Source organism: Triturus cristatus, chromosome 5_2 (genome assembly GCF_964204655.1).
Source record: "Triturus cristatus chromosome 5_2, aTriCri1.1, whole genome shotgun sequence".
Lineage (NCBI taxonomy): Eukaryota > Metazoa > Chordata > Amphibia > Caudata > Salamandridae > Triturus > Triturus cristatus.
Window position 1 is genome coordinate 803,794,987 of NC_140588.1, and position 17,700 is coordinate 803,812,686.

Below are 17,700 nucleotides of genomic sequence, written 5' to 3' on the forward strand. Positions count from 1 at the left end.
TATAAACTAATGAGACCAACAAATAACTCACAGACCCAATATCATGTGCCACAGCTCACGAATTATTTCTCAGTGTCGGCCACAGTCTCAGAGGAGCAGGGTTTTGGGCCCAGCCCAGTCTCCTCAGGCCTCTGAGGGCCTAAGAGGGCCCGCCCTTTGCCCGGGCTTAGCATATTCACCTGCAAAATGTAAAGGCGATATGTGTGCAGAAACAGGACGGAAATTTTGAAAAGGGTGGTAATACCCCTCTCCTTATAATATTCCACACTCCAGATGTGAAAAATCACTATGACATGTTGCAGATGTGTAATACCGGCAAGCATCCGTGATGGTGGGTGTGATATTATCATATCTTTCATATACTGTGTTACCCACCTGAACTACAGAAACTTCCTGTACCAGGTAGCGGAATATCACATCAGCCCCCAGCCCCCCTCCCCCCCAAAAAAAAGATCCAGAACCCTGTAGCCAGGCTACTAAGAAACATAGGTACTCTGGGGTTCCTGCCTGCTTCAACCAACATTGCTTTTCCCCACTCTCTCCCTATCAGTACTCAGGTGACCTTCAAAACTTCTTACGGCCTCATTGCCATCCGCTGCAAAGGGTCAGCAAATGAATAAAATTCTACAACCCTAGTATGTACATACTCTGGAGCCCTAGATTTGGCAATCTAAGTAGTTCCGCTATGGAATGCCTTTCCTGTGAACATCCGCAGTGAGGCTGATCACCTCCCATTTGAAAAGAAACTCAACCCCTACCTGTTACAAACTCTTGGTGCCTTGAGGTCATTCAATCAGCAGAGCTGCTCTATACAGGTCAAGTGAGACTTTCATTCACAGAGCACCTTCGCTCGAATAGCTCTAAGTAAAACGGAAGCAAATAATAATAGCTTTCCATCTCCTCTCTATATAAAGTTGCTGACAGACTATAAACCCTTACCTATCTGTGTTACCGCTCATGAGCACAACTGTGAACTGACAGGCACATGCATCAATGTAAAAACCGGTCGCAAACGGGCAGATTCTCAGAATCTGCCCCTCTGCGACCGGTATTTTTGCATTTGGGATGCATCATCCCAAATGCAAAAATCGCAATTTAAGGAATCCTTAAATAGCGATTCCTTAAATTGCGATTGCATTTAAGGAATCCCAAATTGAGATTCCTTAAATGCAATGCATGAAAGTGAAAAAATTACCGATTTCGCTAATAGGGGGAGCAAATTTCCATGAAGTTGATCTTGGTAATTTGCAAAAACTTTGAAAAATGCATTTTTGTGCATTTTTCAAAGTTTCATGTTGCGCACACACATGCCCTTAGAGCATGTGTGTGTGCAACATATGTGCACAGATCAATTTCAAGGGTGTAATAGGGTGTCATTTTGACACCCTTGCACCCTTGAAATTGCATGAGCATTGAGCAATTTGAGCAATTTGCGAGTACCTACTGGTACTCGCAAATTGCTCATGCAATCTCCAATTCATTCCTATGGGCCTGGACGCCCGTAGGAATGAATGGAACGGCATTCCTTAATTGCGACTCGCAATTTGCGAGTCGCAATTAAGGAATTTGTAGGAATCGCTATTTTTATAGCAATTCCTACATGCATAGGCTTTTGCAATTCCTTAATTGCGATTCCTTAAAAATCACAATTAAGGAATCGCAAAAGTCTTTGTTGATGCATGTGCCAGTGAGTACCTTTTATTCAGGCACACCTGGTTAAACACATTTGTGCTGAGACTGCCTTCAACCTTCTTTTACACTCTCATCAGCATACACATGTTGGCCACCTAAAAAAATGACACAAAAGGAAACTAACCGTGAAACAGTGATGGAAGGTCATAGCATGCGAAACGCCCCTGTGATTTTAGTGGTAAGCCATGACAACGAGCAAACCTTCTCACTAGAGGTACATTTTCCAGGAAATGTGGGTTGCTGCACCCGTGCGCTTCTTTACTTTCCTGAATTGTGCCGTAGCCTGACAGACTAAATGGTGCTTTTACACAGCAGAACAAGAGCTCAGAAGACCTCGTCTGCAGGTTAACGAAGAATGAACGACCCTTACCAGCAAACGGCACCCAAACCAATCAATACAGCAACAATGAAACCCCACATCTTCTTACTAGCCATCTTCCTCATAGCACAACTGATTGGCACCATACTTTACGGGATCTACCTTCACATGAAGTTGGATAAGGTAAAACTATCATTTGTTGTGTTAACACGATGTCTTACTTATTGATTTGTAATTGTACAGTTTCTCTTTCGGTAAATTAGATATTACCAGCTTCGGGATGCCTTAAATCCGCTCTACCAGGTTTAAAGCGGAATTTGAATTAATGTTTTTTCAATGCCAGATGCATTTTAAGTATAAAGTGGTTTCAAAAGCCTAAAATGTTAGTGTAAAACTGAACAACTGATGAGGTAAAATGTATACAATCAAATATGTGCAACAATGTGTAAATATATGTTTCTAAATGTTAATATAAGTTAAATTCTGAAAGAGAAAGGTAACAAGTGACCACATTGCTAACAATGCACCAATACTAGACGTTTATCATAAAGAAAGAGATGTAAGAAATGGCTTTAAAGTCACTGAAGTCACCACTGTGCATATTGTTCATGTAATACCAGTGCTTCTTGGAAGTGAGTGTTTATAGAAAGCAGACTTAACCAAGCACTGTAACTTAACATTTGTGTTTCTAAACAAGAAAGGCAAACAGGATTCATGTATCTTAGAGCCAAAATGTAGGTAATGGCTCATTAATAATATTAAAGACCAACTTTTCTACAAATATTTAACTGGAGGAAGGCACTCTAATTTCACTAACTGAACCTGGAGCCAGTGGAATTTTGACCAAGCACTCAGACCACCAGATGACCATGCTTAGAGGCCTTTTTAAAAATTATGATCTTGGTGGTCAACTGTCTTTCTCACAATGACATAGAAAGCAGTGATCATATTTGTAAGAAGAATCCACAATATTGTTTAAAGAATCATTCAAGGGCAAAATTGGAAGACTTGTGCCGGGAGCTTAGAGAAGTGTGTACTGGGTCTTTCAGCTTTTGGTGAACTTCATTTTTCAGGGGTTTCAAACCAGCATCTTCATTCACATAATCCTCACATACAAATGCAAAAGGAAACATTGTTGTTTAAGAAACCATCTACACAAGCTTTGTGGTGTGTGCCACAATTGCAAAACCAAAGGGAATGATGGACGGAGTGTTGAACATTGCAAGCCACAATTGAACATCATTTTACACATAAGAACTCTTACTGACTCAAGGTTTCAACTACTATTTTTTATGATATTTTGCAAATAAATACATTTTTAGATATCTAGGGAACAGATTAACCACTTTTTCACACAGCACAGTGCAGCAGCCTCAAATGCTGCTCTGCACTGTGTGAAAAGGAGAGAGCAGGAGAGCGCCACATTTACTGAAATATGTCCCTCTCCTCTACCAAGCTGCCGCACTAAAATCAGCTGCCGTGCACCACGGAGACTCCTATGCACCATAGTGCAAGGGTATCTCTGTGTGTCTAGTATACGTTTTGTACAAAATACTATGCCTAGTGTGATTTAAATCATTTTCCCTCTTTGTATATGTGCTGTACAGTGCCGCAAATGTACAAAGTCAGAAAAGGAAGGAGAAATTAAAGCATTTCTCCTTCCTTGCACCTACTTAAAAGGGCACAGTTTTCTGATGCTAAACTCTGTCTACTTTATTTAGTAAATTGGGTTTAGCGTCAGAAACCTAGGGTGGTTGCATGGGAACGCCTATGGTCCACCCATGGAATGCCCTTTTGGTGCTAAGTAATGCAAAGCAGTGCTATTTACTGGAAAGTAAATAGGAAAAACGTTTTGCGCTGATTTGTGTCACTTATGTGACACAAATGCAGCGTAAAATCTTAGTAAATCTCCACTCTAATTTAATGATTTGCAGTTTTCTTCATTCTTTGGCTCAACTCACAAAAGTGAGAGAATTGGTGTAAGGTAGGTTGATGTACTTGAATGATATATTAGAAATAAAATGTGAAAATTTATGTTAGACTTTCAAAATAAGAAGTAAGAAAATAAGAAGTATGTTTCTGTCTAAAAACAGGTAGAAGAGGATATGGGTTTATATGAAGATTACGTGTTCATAAGAAGACTAAAGAAGTGCATGAAAGGGGACAACGAAAGAACCTTATTAAACTGTAAGGAGATCGTATCACAGTTTCAGAAGCTCTTACTTGAGGTAAACTAATTTTGCAACTTACTTATTGTGCATTAAAGAGTTAATCTCTCTCTCAATTCCTAACTATCTATCATTCAACAGTATGCAAGAGGCCCTGATTGTGAGCCTATGAGACTCAGGTTTTCAGATCATTTATGGCAAACTGGATTGTGTTCTGTGAATGTTGCCACATAATTGGAAAAGTGTTGTCCATTTGCCTAATCTGACCAATCATCTAATGTTTTTAAAAGTTCCTTATTTTAATAGATTGCAAAGCTTTTTCATTATCCTGATCTCTCTGGGAATTTTTTTTATCAGCTTGCTTTGAGTCGGATGGTGGAACTTTAAGATGCATTTGGAATTTTGATCTTTCTGCTAGGTGATTCTACAAATAAACAGTTAGCTGAGGAGTATGTGATAGGTCAAATAAAAAATAAATATGAAAAATATTACGGGATATTCCAGTGGTCGGGAAGGTCATAAAGTTTCAGAATTAGCAGTTGATGATAATATATTTTAATTGCCTGCCGCCAATTTTATATAATTGTGGTGAGATTTCAAAGATGAGATAACGTCTTGAAAGAAACTATGCCTAGGAAGCTGTCTGTCAGAACTATGAACCTGAGGAAGTCCTAATGTCAAAGCTTCCATTCCCAAAAGGTCAGCTTGGTATTTCATCCTTTTGCAAGCAATATCAGTTCCATGAATTAATAACTGCAGCCCTATGTCTAAATTGTTAGTGGGTGCCACAGACTTTAAACCTGAGGTATGGTTATAAATGATGCAAGGCAAGCCCAATTCTAATAAGTACAATGCTACATGAGTCTGTTTTGTGGAGTAATTCAATTCCATGTACAAAATGTATCTAATTTAAATGCAGGTTAGCCCCACTGATATCAATCTCAAAATGTATCGCCACGCAGTCACACGTCATTTTTTGAGGCAATAATATTCACACAGCTTGTGATATCTACAGTTAGGATTGTTATTAATGGAAAATACTGTGGAAAGAAAAAAGAACCACTTATTATTTGCGAAGAAATTAGTTTCAAATCAATTATTAAAGAAAAACAAATCTATCAAACACACATTTTCAAATGAAGCTGCACTATAATTTACGCTTATTGATAATCAAATAAAGTACAGTGTTTCACAAGACTACTAGCAATTGAATTGTTTTAGCCACAGTTCCCTTACTCTATTGTACTTCTGAATAGCGACTGGCCATGGGGGCGTATCCAGATTCTGCCCTGTTTCTTGTCCGCATGGTATGAAAAATTTTAACTACTACTGGTTGTCTGTCACATATGTATAACAAAATTTACAACACTACTTAAAAACCCTTCCTGTCTCTAGCATTTTGTTTATTTAACTATTGTTTTGTCAATGATTGTTAGGAACAATATGACATTCAGTAATGTTACTTTATTGTATATACTGACACTTCATTGGACCATTTTGATTACTTTGTAAAGCACTTTGTAAATTATATAAATGAGAGAAATTGGTTGGCTGGGGTGGGTTAGGTAGTAAGGGAAACAGTGGCATATGTTGATGAGCCAAAAAATCCGCTCCTCTGAAAGGTAGCAACAATCTTCATTCACAGAATCATTCTGCTTCGAGAAGTTGAGTTGTACATTTGTAAGCAGCCATGTTATTAGGCGTCCTGGGTAACTCACTGAGCTGAGTCACAAAAGAACAGAATTCTCTGTGTTTATTATGTTTACCACTGTTCATAGTAAAGTTTTTTTTAGCAGTGCATCTGAATTGTGTGAAACAGGTCATCAGTGGCTGGTTCAGGTTCATGAGGAATGACCTTTTAAAGGCCTTTGTCAGCTATGTAATCTTTCTACAAGTTCAAAACTATCCTCTATAATGTCATTAAATGCTGAGTTAGCATTGGAGCTAACCTAGGGTTTACCTAGTGTTGCTGGTGCATAAAGATGTGCTTGCGTTGTATCTGCGTCATGGAAACTTCCCTCTGATCTTCCCACTTACTATGTGCTAATCTCCATGGTTAATAACATTTTAAAAGACTAATTTTAAGGCTACTGAACTCTTTCTTTCAAATTTGTGTTACAGATATTAATCTAAGGGAGTAAGATAGGAAAGTTTGAAAACATAGGGGCCTACTCACAAACTGCATTTTGTAGAATGTTTAGTAGTACTCAAAATGGCATTAAAAAACTCTACAAAGGTAAATCTCTACCTCTTCATCTTTTGTAAGGGGAGATCTTCACATGTGTAAGCTTATCACTTAGCAGTAACTGTGGGTGGGATCAAGGGGAGTGGCTGGAAAAAGGGCCATGCTGACTAGTAAATGGAATGTGTTTCTGTATACGAAAGTAGTGTTTTAGAGATGGTTAGGGAGGAGTTTAGAGAGGTCTATAGAGCGGGTTGGTGGAGCATGCAGTCACTCACAATAGAGTAAGCCCATTGCTATTCACAAACCTACAAGTGTGAATCTCCACCTTTCCATTTTTCCTATGGGGAGATCCTTGCATGTGTAAATTTACTACATAAGGCCTTATTCCGATGCGGTTAGGAAAGCATTCCCACCTAGCGCCTGATTATGATGCGGTTAGGAAGGTCTCCTAACGGCATTTGCTCCTTCCGAATCGGATTGGGAACGTGTCTTCCCGACCGAGGGCCTGATTACGATGCGGTTAGGAACATAGGCTCCCATTGAAGTAAATGGGAGTCCAACCAAATCGTATCTGGAAGCATCTGTATGCGTCATTCTCGGTTGGTTGGACTCTCCCGATCCGAGTGGGTCGGAAACCATTTCCAAACCGATTCGATCGGGAAGATTTCCTAACCGGATCGGAATCGGGCCCTTAGCAGTAAAGGGGGGAGGGCCCGGCAGTAGCTGATAAAAGGGTCATACATACTACTCAGGGGCCGATTCTGATCCGGGTCAGAAGGGCATTGAACGCGATCCAGCCGGAAAAACTACGAGCCGTATGCGTGTTTTCCACCCGACTCGTACAGCTGTTCGAGCGAGCAAGTACGATGCGAGCTACATGAAATTCCCCGACCGAGTCGTTTCCGGGTCCAAACCGCTCTGTACGTCTTGGTCGTAAGCTAACCGTGGCATGCAATGGATGCGATTTTACGACCGAGCCAGTACGATGCAAGCGTCGGACAGCCTGTGCGAGCCGGAGTGTCCGGCTCGCAAATCGTCCGGGTGGTTGCCTTTGGGGGTTCGCGTCGGACCCCCTGTCACCCGCAGCCCTACGACTCGGACACAGGGGGAGACCCAAGGGTCCCCCCAACACAGGCATGTACGGTGCGGATGGTACTGATGCGTACTCACTGTAGGGGGCGCACTTGTCCGCGACCGGCTCCCATTGACTTCTATGGGAGTCCGACCAAACTGAGTCCGACAGCATACGGCCGCATCGTACTCGCTCGTTCGGACTGCAGGACTCCGGCTCGGTCGGAAAACGCTCCAGATCCGGCTCGGTCGGAGTGCTTTCCGACCCGGATTGGAATCGGCCCCATAATAGGAGAGTTTTATGGAGGAGTAAGGAGGTTTGGAAAGAGAGTTAAGAGGGAGTTTAATGACGTCTAGAGAGCGGGTTAGGGGGCATGCACCTTTCCAGAAAAGAGAAACCCCATTGCTATACACAAACTGCACTTATAATGTTATCACAGCCAAAAAGAGGCCCAAAGCAGTAGTAAATCATTCCAACTCAGAACAGGAGCAAGTTCTGCACCACGCATGGTCAACCACTGGTACTGCAACACCCTTCTCATAGAAAATAATGGACGAAGGCCCTTAAAATAAAAACCCTATAGGAAAAAAAGGTTAATTAAATTAAATTATTTGAAATAGTTACAAATATAATCAAATATATTGTAATGTTCGAAACATCTAAAATATCTAAAAATAAAACATATTTATTGTTTAATTGTAAAATATTTTAACAAATGTTTTTGAATTTATTAATAAAGGTGATATTTATTTTTATTAAAATATAATGAAATTATGTGTTGTTAATTCTATACATTACTTTTAATAATTAATAATACCTATTAAAACGTGTGTTTTTTTATTTAAGTGGGAATTTACCCTTTAATTTAAACTTCAAAATAATTATAGTTTTCATTTCATAGAATTTATTTAAATTAATGTAATATTTACATTTAATTCAAAATAAGGGTATAGTTCTGTATTGTTTTTGGTCTACATTTAAAATAAATATATACAAGTATTTTACATTAATATGTTACAGAAAAATATTTTTACTGGTCTTTTTTCAAGTTAAATAAACATTTTTGCTTATCCCTATTTTTTACCATGTGGAGAATCCATAGCAGGGGTGGAGAGTTCACTATGGTAAAGTGTAGGTAAAATTGTAAAAGCTTATTAAGCATTATAATTGCGTTAGTAAAATATGTTTATATTTTTAATATTATTGTACATTAATTTCATATATTTATTTTAAAAGTATAGCAAAAGTAAAATACTGCAACACTGTTAATTTTGAATTGAATATTTAATTATTTTAAATACATTAGATTACAATTATTTTTCTGAATTTTAAATTGAAAAAATAATTTCCACATAAAGTAAACACAATATTTGTTAATATTTATTATTAATTATTAAAGGTGATGTATAGAATTCATTAACAGCAGTTTAATGTTATTGTAATTAAAAATAGTGTTACATTAATTTATAAATTCCAAGTTTGTTAAAATATTTTATAATTAAATAAATATGTTATATGTTTATATAGTTTTTTTAATTAAATTATACTTATTTTTATTTTAATCTATGTAAATAATTGAATTTAATGTAACATTATTCCTATAGAGTTTTAATTAAAATCTCTGGCTCCATTATTAATATGGGAGGGTTTTGCGGTATCAGTGATTGGCCATGTGTGATGCTGGACTTACTACTGTTTCTTTTGCACAGTAGTAACTTTCACTTGTACATCTGGCTCCAGTACCCCTTTTCAGGAGGTGGAGACGTGCAAGTCTACACTTTTGAGTGCATTTGCACTTTTGGGAGCAAGCAAAGTTGTTAAGTTTCTCAAAAGTGCAAGAGTAAATTACATGAGTAAATTATTCACAAGTATAAGTTACCTTTTGTGAATAGCCCAATTGTTTCTAAAATACCTCGCAAGTTAGCCTTCATCTTTGTGTCTCATTGACACCAACATGGCACTGGCTGAGGCATCACGACCGGTCAAGGGCTGGATGTGAAAGTCTTACTGGTAGCTTGGTTGCTGCTGAGGTAAGGGCAATACCCCTCAGTAGCCATCTAGATTCCACACAAAGCCAGGTGAAAGTACCAGATGTCTTTAGAAAGGACCTGCAGTCAGAGTTCCTTTATCTGCTCTTCACTAGTTTCTACTCCAGATCAGCATAAGTGCTTCAGCCCTGTTTCCAGGTGTGCGCTGCTAGTTTTCTTTAGCCTGGTTCTCCCTCAAACCAGTATCCAATATTTATCCTGTGGAGGTTTATTATGCCAAAGACCAGTGCTAGTGATTCTGCAGCCACTGCATTTTTCACATAATTAAGAATTTGCCACATAAACAATCATCTGTTGCATAATTTACAGCTTTTAACAAAAACGAATGTTTCTAGCTCAAACGGATCAATGATTACTAAAAATGCCGCGAAATGTGTTGGAGACAGTAGAAGGCCCTTCACGAAGGTGGACTAGTCACTTTTCCATAGCTTATTGCTGTATTTGAGTGCTAAAATGTTAACAAAGGTGAAATATTTGTTACAACAGTAATATGGGTAAAAATGACAAAGTGATGAAGTTCCACTGTCACAAAATGTGCCTCATTACACCGCATAATTTGCCTTTTCTTGCCACATAATTTAGTCAATATTTAGAGCCTGATTACGAGTTCGGTGGTCCATCGGGCCACCAAACCTGTGGTGGGGGTGCAGTGGTGGTTCGGGGACCATCCCACAAGTGGTCTGACCACCGTATTACGAGTACAGCAGTTGGACCGGGAGTGGACTGCCGCAACCACCAGGGATCTGCGATCCATGGCACTGGCGTGCGATCTTGAGGCAGCAATATGCTCGGTGGTGTCGCTTTAGCACCGCCAAGCATATTATAAGTTTCCTCACTGTGACCCTAACCACAGTGGTGAGACCGCATTTGTTAGGGTGGCTGTGAGGTAACAAAGGGGGCCCTACAGGGCTCCCTAGTGCTGAATGGCCCATGGGATGCATGCAGGGGGGCACATGGTGTGCCCACCTGTGGGCATACACTCCCAGTTCTTGCACGGCATGGACTTAACAGTCCATGCCATGCAGGAACTTGCTTTGGAGTTCCCATTGCCGTGTCTTTTTGAAAGGCACTGCTGTGGTAACGCCATAGTACCACCCGCCTGACTATGAGGAAACTCATAATCTGGCGGGCAGCCAGTGGTCAAGTTAAGTGGTGCTGGAGCAGAGCGGTGGCGTGCCGCCCCGCACCACCAAACTCATAATCAGGCCCTTAATTTGGTTTTCTCCTGCCGCGTAAATCCAGTGATCGTGGATGAAGGCTTTTTCCTCCAGAAGAAGCATATTCTCTCTAAAGACATCTGGACCCAGGTTAAGGAATGGTTGCACTGTCCTGGTTTGTGCCAAGTACACCTTTCAAAAGGAACACCTGGGGGAGACCAAAACAGGGCCTCCTAATATTATGAATGCAATGCCCTAAACTCACGGCTGCCCTGGGGCTGTGCATTTAGTGGAACATGAAACAGCTTTTTACAAGCTGCTTCATGTTTCACATTGGGGGCAGGAGCTACCTGTACTGTCTCTTTGCAGTGAGTGATTGCATCCACCTGCATGGGTATGTCTGGGTGGTCCATGGGATCGCTTTAACCTTTCCAGAGGGCTGACTTCAGGAGGCGTTCTGACTGTACACCACCTTTTTGTGGTGCACTGTCATTGCACTTCCCAAGGGCCTGTTTGCCTCAGCACCCGCATCCGTAATAGAGTACAGACCCAGAGGTAAAGGGATTTCCTCACTTGCAAGATAGCGTTGGTGATACATGTGTGCCAGCTCTATCACTATTGCAAAAGGGATTGCTCAAGCATCTGTGGCCCCTTCTGTAATGCCATAGTGCCCCAGGGACATACAAAGCAGGGGCTCTAGACCATTGGACACCAGGGTATTATGGATAATATGGCCCCTTATCCTTTCACACGTCTTTGTGTGGGATTAAGGTGGCTACTGAGAGGAGTCACTGTACCTCAGAGATGCAGAAACCAATAAGAGCTTTGCATCCATCCCTTGACACGTTTAGCTAGTGGGCAAGGATTGTTTACTCAAGCCCACAGTTGAAGGTCATGCCATAAAAACGTTTGAAATCTCCCATCCCTTGGGCAATGTGTCATGCTGTTAATAAAGTGATTAATTAGTTTACCACACAATTGCATGACTAACCAATAGCATATATCACTTTTGAGTGAGCTCGAACTGTGCTTTTCAACATCATCCATCAGAAATAAATGTGTACAGAATAGAGTACCATCCTTGCATTGTCTACATAGGTGTATGTAAAGTTAGACAGACCTCACAATTAGCTAACCAATGTTTGCAACATCCTGCTGCAACCGCTTCTGAAGAAGGAAAGAAAAGTCACGGAAGAAGGCAAGAAAGAAAGAAGGAAGGAAAGAAGAATAGATAGCAGGAAAGTAAAGAATGCAAGAAAGAATGGAAGGAAATTTTAGAAATTGACCATGCAGCCTCACTCACCAAGCCTCAAAGACCCCAGCAACCCAATCCCCCAGGGCCGGCTCAGATGCAATGTCCAGCTACGCAGGCAGGAAAACCTGTGTTTGCTCTCGAGTGGCAGGAGCATTTTCAAACTCCCGCCAAGCAGGAACAAACACCAAGTCCGCTCCCAGTGGGTGAGTGATTCAAAAATGCTCCTGCCCACTGGGAGCAGATTTTGGTCTCCCACCCGCTGTATGTGGGAAGCCAGATGGGGCAGTGGGCACCTTGGGGCTCCCCCCGTGGCCAAAACCGAGACTATGGTGGGTGTTCTGGGTGGGTACCAGGGCACCCACCTTTTATTGCGCCGGGCCCTGGGGGATGGAGCACCCAATGATGAAGTGGGCCACGGGAGGCCGCCGTGTGACCCCTCTCCATAAAAATGGTATGCCCTCTACCCTTAATAAAGGATGCTGGGCGCCGGGGGAATGCAGTCCCTAGGGAAAATATCGGCACAGGGAGAGGGGCAGAGTGCCCCCCTTCCTTTAATAAATGATGCTGGGCCCTGGGGGATGGGGTGGCCAGGGCCGAATTGTGCCTAGGAAGGGAGGCTACGGCCCCCTCTCTGCCTAAACATAATGCATGGCCCGAGGGGATGGGGTACCCGGGACCGAGGTTGGCCCAGGGAGGGGGGCCACATGCCCCCTTCTCCCTGAAAATAACACTGGGCCCCAGTGGATGGGATCCCTTGGGCCAATTTGGCCAGGGCCAAATTCAGCCCACTGAGGGATGGCTACCTACACCCTCCTTCCCTGTATTTAAAAGAGTGACTCTGAGGGATGGGTCCCCAGGGCCTAACAAGGTTTTAGGAGGGGGGCTCTTTATTTAAATAAGTGGCTCCAGGGGATGGGGTCCCTAGGGCCAATAACGGCTTGGGGAGGGGAGCTGCGGGCACCTCCTCCCCTTAAAAATTACACAGCCCTGGGGGATGAGGTCCCCAGGGCCTAAAGAGGGTTGGGGAGAACAGCTGTGGGGTCCACCTCCCCTTTAACTTTTGAAATGGCTCTGGGGGGTGGGATCCCCAGGCTACTGCGCATGGTAGAAGGCCATGCATAACGTGGGGTTGGCTCTATGGAAGGGGGTTGGCTGCAGGGCAACTTTGCCGTGCATGGCGGGGGTGTTGCATTCACATATGGTAATTAAGTATTGCTTTATGTTAAAAAAAATAATAATAATTAACAGAATAATCCAAAGGTTAAAGTATAATTATATTTAGGTGTGATGAAAAAACAGGTTTTTTTTAAACCCTTAGAAATTCAAGTAATAAACCAAAGGATAATGTAAAGTCATAGTTAGGTAAATTTGTCAATGTCAACATTAATTAAAAAAACACAGAACTTCACCAATTATAGTTAGCAGCACTAACTTTAACTTGCCCTCCTCCATTTACTGCTTATGACATCATATATGAAATCACTTTTGACATGTTCTATGACATCATTTATGACATCTTTTATGTCATCACAATCACAAGAGTTATGATGACCCTACTACACAGTGAATGGTGGAGACATGAGACTGTAGATGTGTTTGTGGATGTGTTTGTGACGGATGATAACTGTAAAATAGTTAAAGAAGAGATCTCCTGTATTTTTCTGTGTATCTTATTTGAAATGCGTATCATTTGTGAAAGGATTTGAAAGGATGCTTCCTTTCCAAATAAATAGTATAGAAGCAATGGTTTGACCATTAACTTGATTCGAACAATGGTTCAATATTTGGAGCTATGATTTGAGTTGAGCAGTTTAGTAAACATGTTGATGATGCTCTGTTTATTGGAATCTTCAGCCTTCAACATGCAAGATGACCAGTGATTCGATGTCTGCCCTTAAGTACTTTGCTGCAATTTGCTGTTTGACTTTCGTGACAAGTCAGATTTGAAAGCAATGTAAACCGTCCTTAATGCTTAGCATTTGGTAAATGAACAGTTGCAGGAAAGTACAAATAATATAAAACTCAACCCTAAAGACATGCAGGTGAACCAAGGTGATTTCTGTCTTAGTCAAATAAGCTAAAACTATAGCATCGGCTAGAAATCCAAATGTTTGAATATCAGTACAAATTCCATGCCACACACTGCTAAATGTGTGCTTTTAAGGCTCACATGTCATGTGTGTCACTTTCAACTACTGGATTTGCACTTTGTGTTCTCAGCCTTTTAGTCGTGCAGGATGTATCAGAGGTATGATTTCGAAACTGACAGCAGATGAAGGGTTATTGGCCAATAAGCAGTGGCTTTTGATATCACGTGTATGTGGGCTTTTTAATTTTGGCTTTATAATTAGCCTTTTACTGCAAGCAGTTTTGCTTTTTTCAAGACAAATACTGTGCTACAACACCCACAATGCAAAATAAATTCAGATTATCTGCTCCCCCATGATGTGGTACAATTAGAGATATATGTAAACTCGTTCACTTTTCACGTTCACAGAAAATCAACAGCACAATTTACATAACTGCACCAGGCCCCCAAAGTGAAAATATGTACTGCATTGCTCAAACAGACTCTCAACAAAATCTGACTACCCTCCCATCAGAAGGAGCTCAGAGTCACATCAATCTGGATGGTACTCAGCACATTCACCATGACTGGTCAGACAGCAGGTCTCCTTCACTGGCACTCATCTCATCCATGAACATGCTGTATAACCACAAAAAACGCCTATTGAGAGGCGAATGAGGGGACCTTTTCAATGAACATGTTATGCTGGTGTAATTTTGTGCACTTTGTCTAATTTATATTGTTTGCACTGTTTTGGTTTTATTTATATTCACATGGTTGATGTATCCAAACAGCAAAATGCTGTATGTTGAATTGTATCACTTCTCAGGCATGATTTGAATGTCCTTCATAAATATGTTTAGATATGCCAAGAATGTTTTTTAAATCACATGGCAAGAACAGATGAACCTAATGGTCATTGTTTTTTCTCCGCATAAAATAAATAGCGGTTAAATAGATAACCAGGTACCCTTCTCTTGTTGTGCAGTATTAACACAGGTAACATAGCTCTAATGAGGCAAGATGACCTGAAGATGAATGGCAAATCTTACATTTCGAATTAGATTGTCGAACCTTAATGGGATTCGAGTTTAAGCATATTCAGTTTGCAAAGGAACAATAATAAAGAGTGGACAAATGAGACTGGTGTGCTGCAGGCTCCTGGCAGTCTGTATTGTACGTCACGTTCTATAATTCTTTGTTTTATGAAACTTTGACTCAGAAATTCAGCATTAAAAACTGAAGGAATGAGTGGCTTGAGTAAAATCTGGATCTTGAAATCAAGGCTCTTTAAGATATGATTCAAATAAAGCTCTTACATCACTGCTTGTTTTACTGTAGGAAATTGAGCTTTTGTTTGAGGGGTGGTAACTCTCCTCATTCAACAAACACAATCCTTGGCAGGGTAAATCACAAAAAGTCACTAAATTAACCTGCTCTCAACCCTCTGGTAGCTTGTCCCAAAAACATTCAGGTTTAACTTTGAGGCAATGTGTTAAGCATTTAAGCAACACTCAAACAGTAATAACGTGAAAATACAACACAAGAAATATCCTGCACCAATATTTGTTTTTAAATGACACCAAAATGAATTCAATCCAATCAGTAGAACCGGAGTTACGAATGTTTAAAACTGTTATCGAAAATTAGCGCCTAAAACATCTAGTCACATGAAACTGGGGCAAAGTCGAAAGGTATGGCTGACCACAATGGAACGTGGTTCAGATACACAAAGTGGATTGTGCCCGGTCTCAGACTTAGAAAAATGTATGAAGATGAATGTCTGAGAAGGTAAAGTCCAGCAGAGAAAGGCAGCTGTCTGTGTCTGAGGAGGAGGCTTCATCATGGAGTAGCCGCTGGATGGAGTCACAGACAAGATTTCTATTTTCGGCCTAAGTTACTTTTTGAAAGACGAAAATCTCCAGCAGGGTAAAGGTGCAGGCTGTTGCTGCCAAGGGCGCCACAAGGCCAGATCTTCCCCATCTGGTTCTGGAATTTCAATCTTTCCCTGCCCACGCTCCAAGAGGGCGAGGGTGACAAAGGAAGGGTATGTAGTTCTGCAGGAGGCAGCTCCTTTGAAATGTAAGTGGGGCAGGAAACAGCTCTGCCCCTCCCATCCTGTCAACACCTCGTCCCCCTTAGCCTCACTGTCTGTGAGAATACACAAAGGGTAACTGCCAACTTTTCACAATCATTTGACCCAGGACACAGGCTGCAGGCAGAAAATAGTTAGGACAAGAAAATGCAAAGTTTCTAAAAGTAGCAATTTGAAAATTGGGGCTTAAAATACAAGTTTACCATTAAAGAAGGTTGTACATTACAATTCATTAGAGACCAAACATGACTTTTTAACCTGTTCCTAATCAAAAGTTAGCACTTATTAACTGTGATAATTTAATCCCATATTATCCAATAAGAGTGGTAGGCCTCACAGTAGTGAAAAAGGAATTTATGAGGATTTTACTACCAGGACACAAAGTACATGCCCAACTTTTTAAATACAATACACTGCAGCCTACCCTAGGGTGACTTATATGTATTAAAAAGAGAGTTTTAGGCCTGGAAAAAGTTGTTTTTTACCTGGTCGAACTGACAGTTTAAAACTGCACACAGGACGCACTCAGACACAATGGCAGGCCTGAGACATGTTTTGAAGGGCTACTTAAGTGGGTGGCACAATACGTGCTGCAGGCTTACTAGTACCATTTAATGTACAGGCCCTGGGTACATCCTGTACCAATTTAAGTTTATCAAGGACTCCTAAGTAAATTAAATGGACCAATTAGGTGTAGCCCAACTTTACAATGTGTTTATGAGTAGGCACAAGCACTTCAGCACTGGTAAAGTGCACAGAGTCCTAATGCCAACAAGAACGACATTTGGAAGACAGGATGGGTAAGGGGAAAGGTTTGGGGTGCCCTGCAAAGGGGTCCAATTCCAACATTGGCCTACTGAACTTTACCAGGATAAACCTCTCAGGACATGACATTTTGTTTACATCGGGGGGAAAAAACTTATTTGCTCATTAGTCACTTATATAAAGTGCATCTAAATGATAGAAATCATCTGAGCAGTGAGCAACTTCAAAGCACTGAATAGGATGAGATTATTTCCAAAATTTGCATTTCAGAATGGGGAAAATATACAGTATTCACATATGGCAAATCCACATCCGATGTTATCTCCCATTTCCAAATGTGAAATTTAGAATAGATTGGTGATTTTGACTGAAAAAAGTATCAAACTATGGGGCATATCAGCAAGGCGAGGCGATAGAATTATCGCCGCTTTTGCGGCCGCTTTCGGCCGAAAAGCGGCGATAATTTTATCGCTTAATTAGCAAGTTCACGCGTTAGCGTGAAAACTTGCGTTAGCGTAGGAATTCCTGACCTGACATGACAGGAGAAATGTCGCTAAGCGACTTTTCTCCTGTCATCAAGCCCCACGCTATGAAGCATAGCGGCAAGAAAAGTAGCGATAACCCCTGTTATCGCTACTTTCCTTACGCCTGCTTCAGGACTGACTTAGCCATGATATCCTATGGAAGGTGGATATCATGGCTAAGTTTGTGAGACCCTATCATCAAGCTAACGCCACATTGTGTGAGATTATCGCTGGGTTTCCAGCGATAATCTCACGTTAGGCAGTTAGCGCTAGGATTTTTATCGCTTTTGAGATAAGCGTTGCTAATAGCACGCTATCTCAGCGATAAAAATCCACGCTAGCCAGCGATAAT

The 17,700-nt window shown here is 41.1% G+C and overlaps 1 protein-coding gene across 1 annotated transcript in view; it reads left to right on the top strand.

The window, feature by feature from the left end:
- Positions 1-1,895: 1,895 nt before the first annotated feature.
- Positions 1,896-17,700, top strand: part of CD40LG (CD40 ligand) — a 117,474-nt gene continuing 101,669 nt past the window's right edge. Inside the window, exons 1-2 of the mRNA XM_085607963.1 lie at positions 1,896-2,194; positions 4,105-4,239. Of these exons, the coding sequence (XP_085464089.1) occupies positions 2,048-2,194; positions 4,105-4,239 (282 nt within the window). The 5' untranslated portion in view covers positions 1,896-2,047. The remainder of the gene's footprint in view (positions 2,195-4,104; positions 4,240-17,700) is intronic.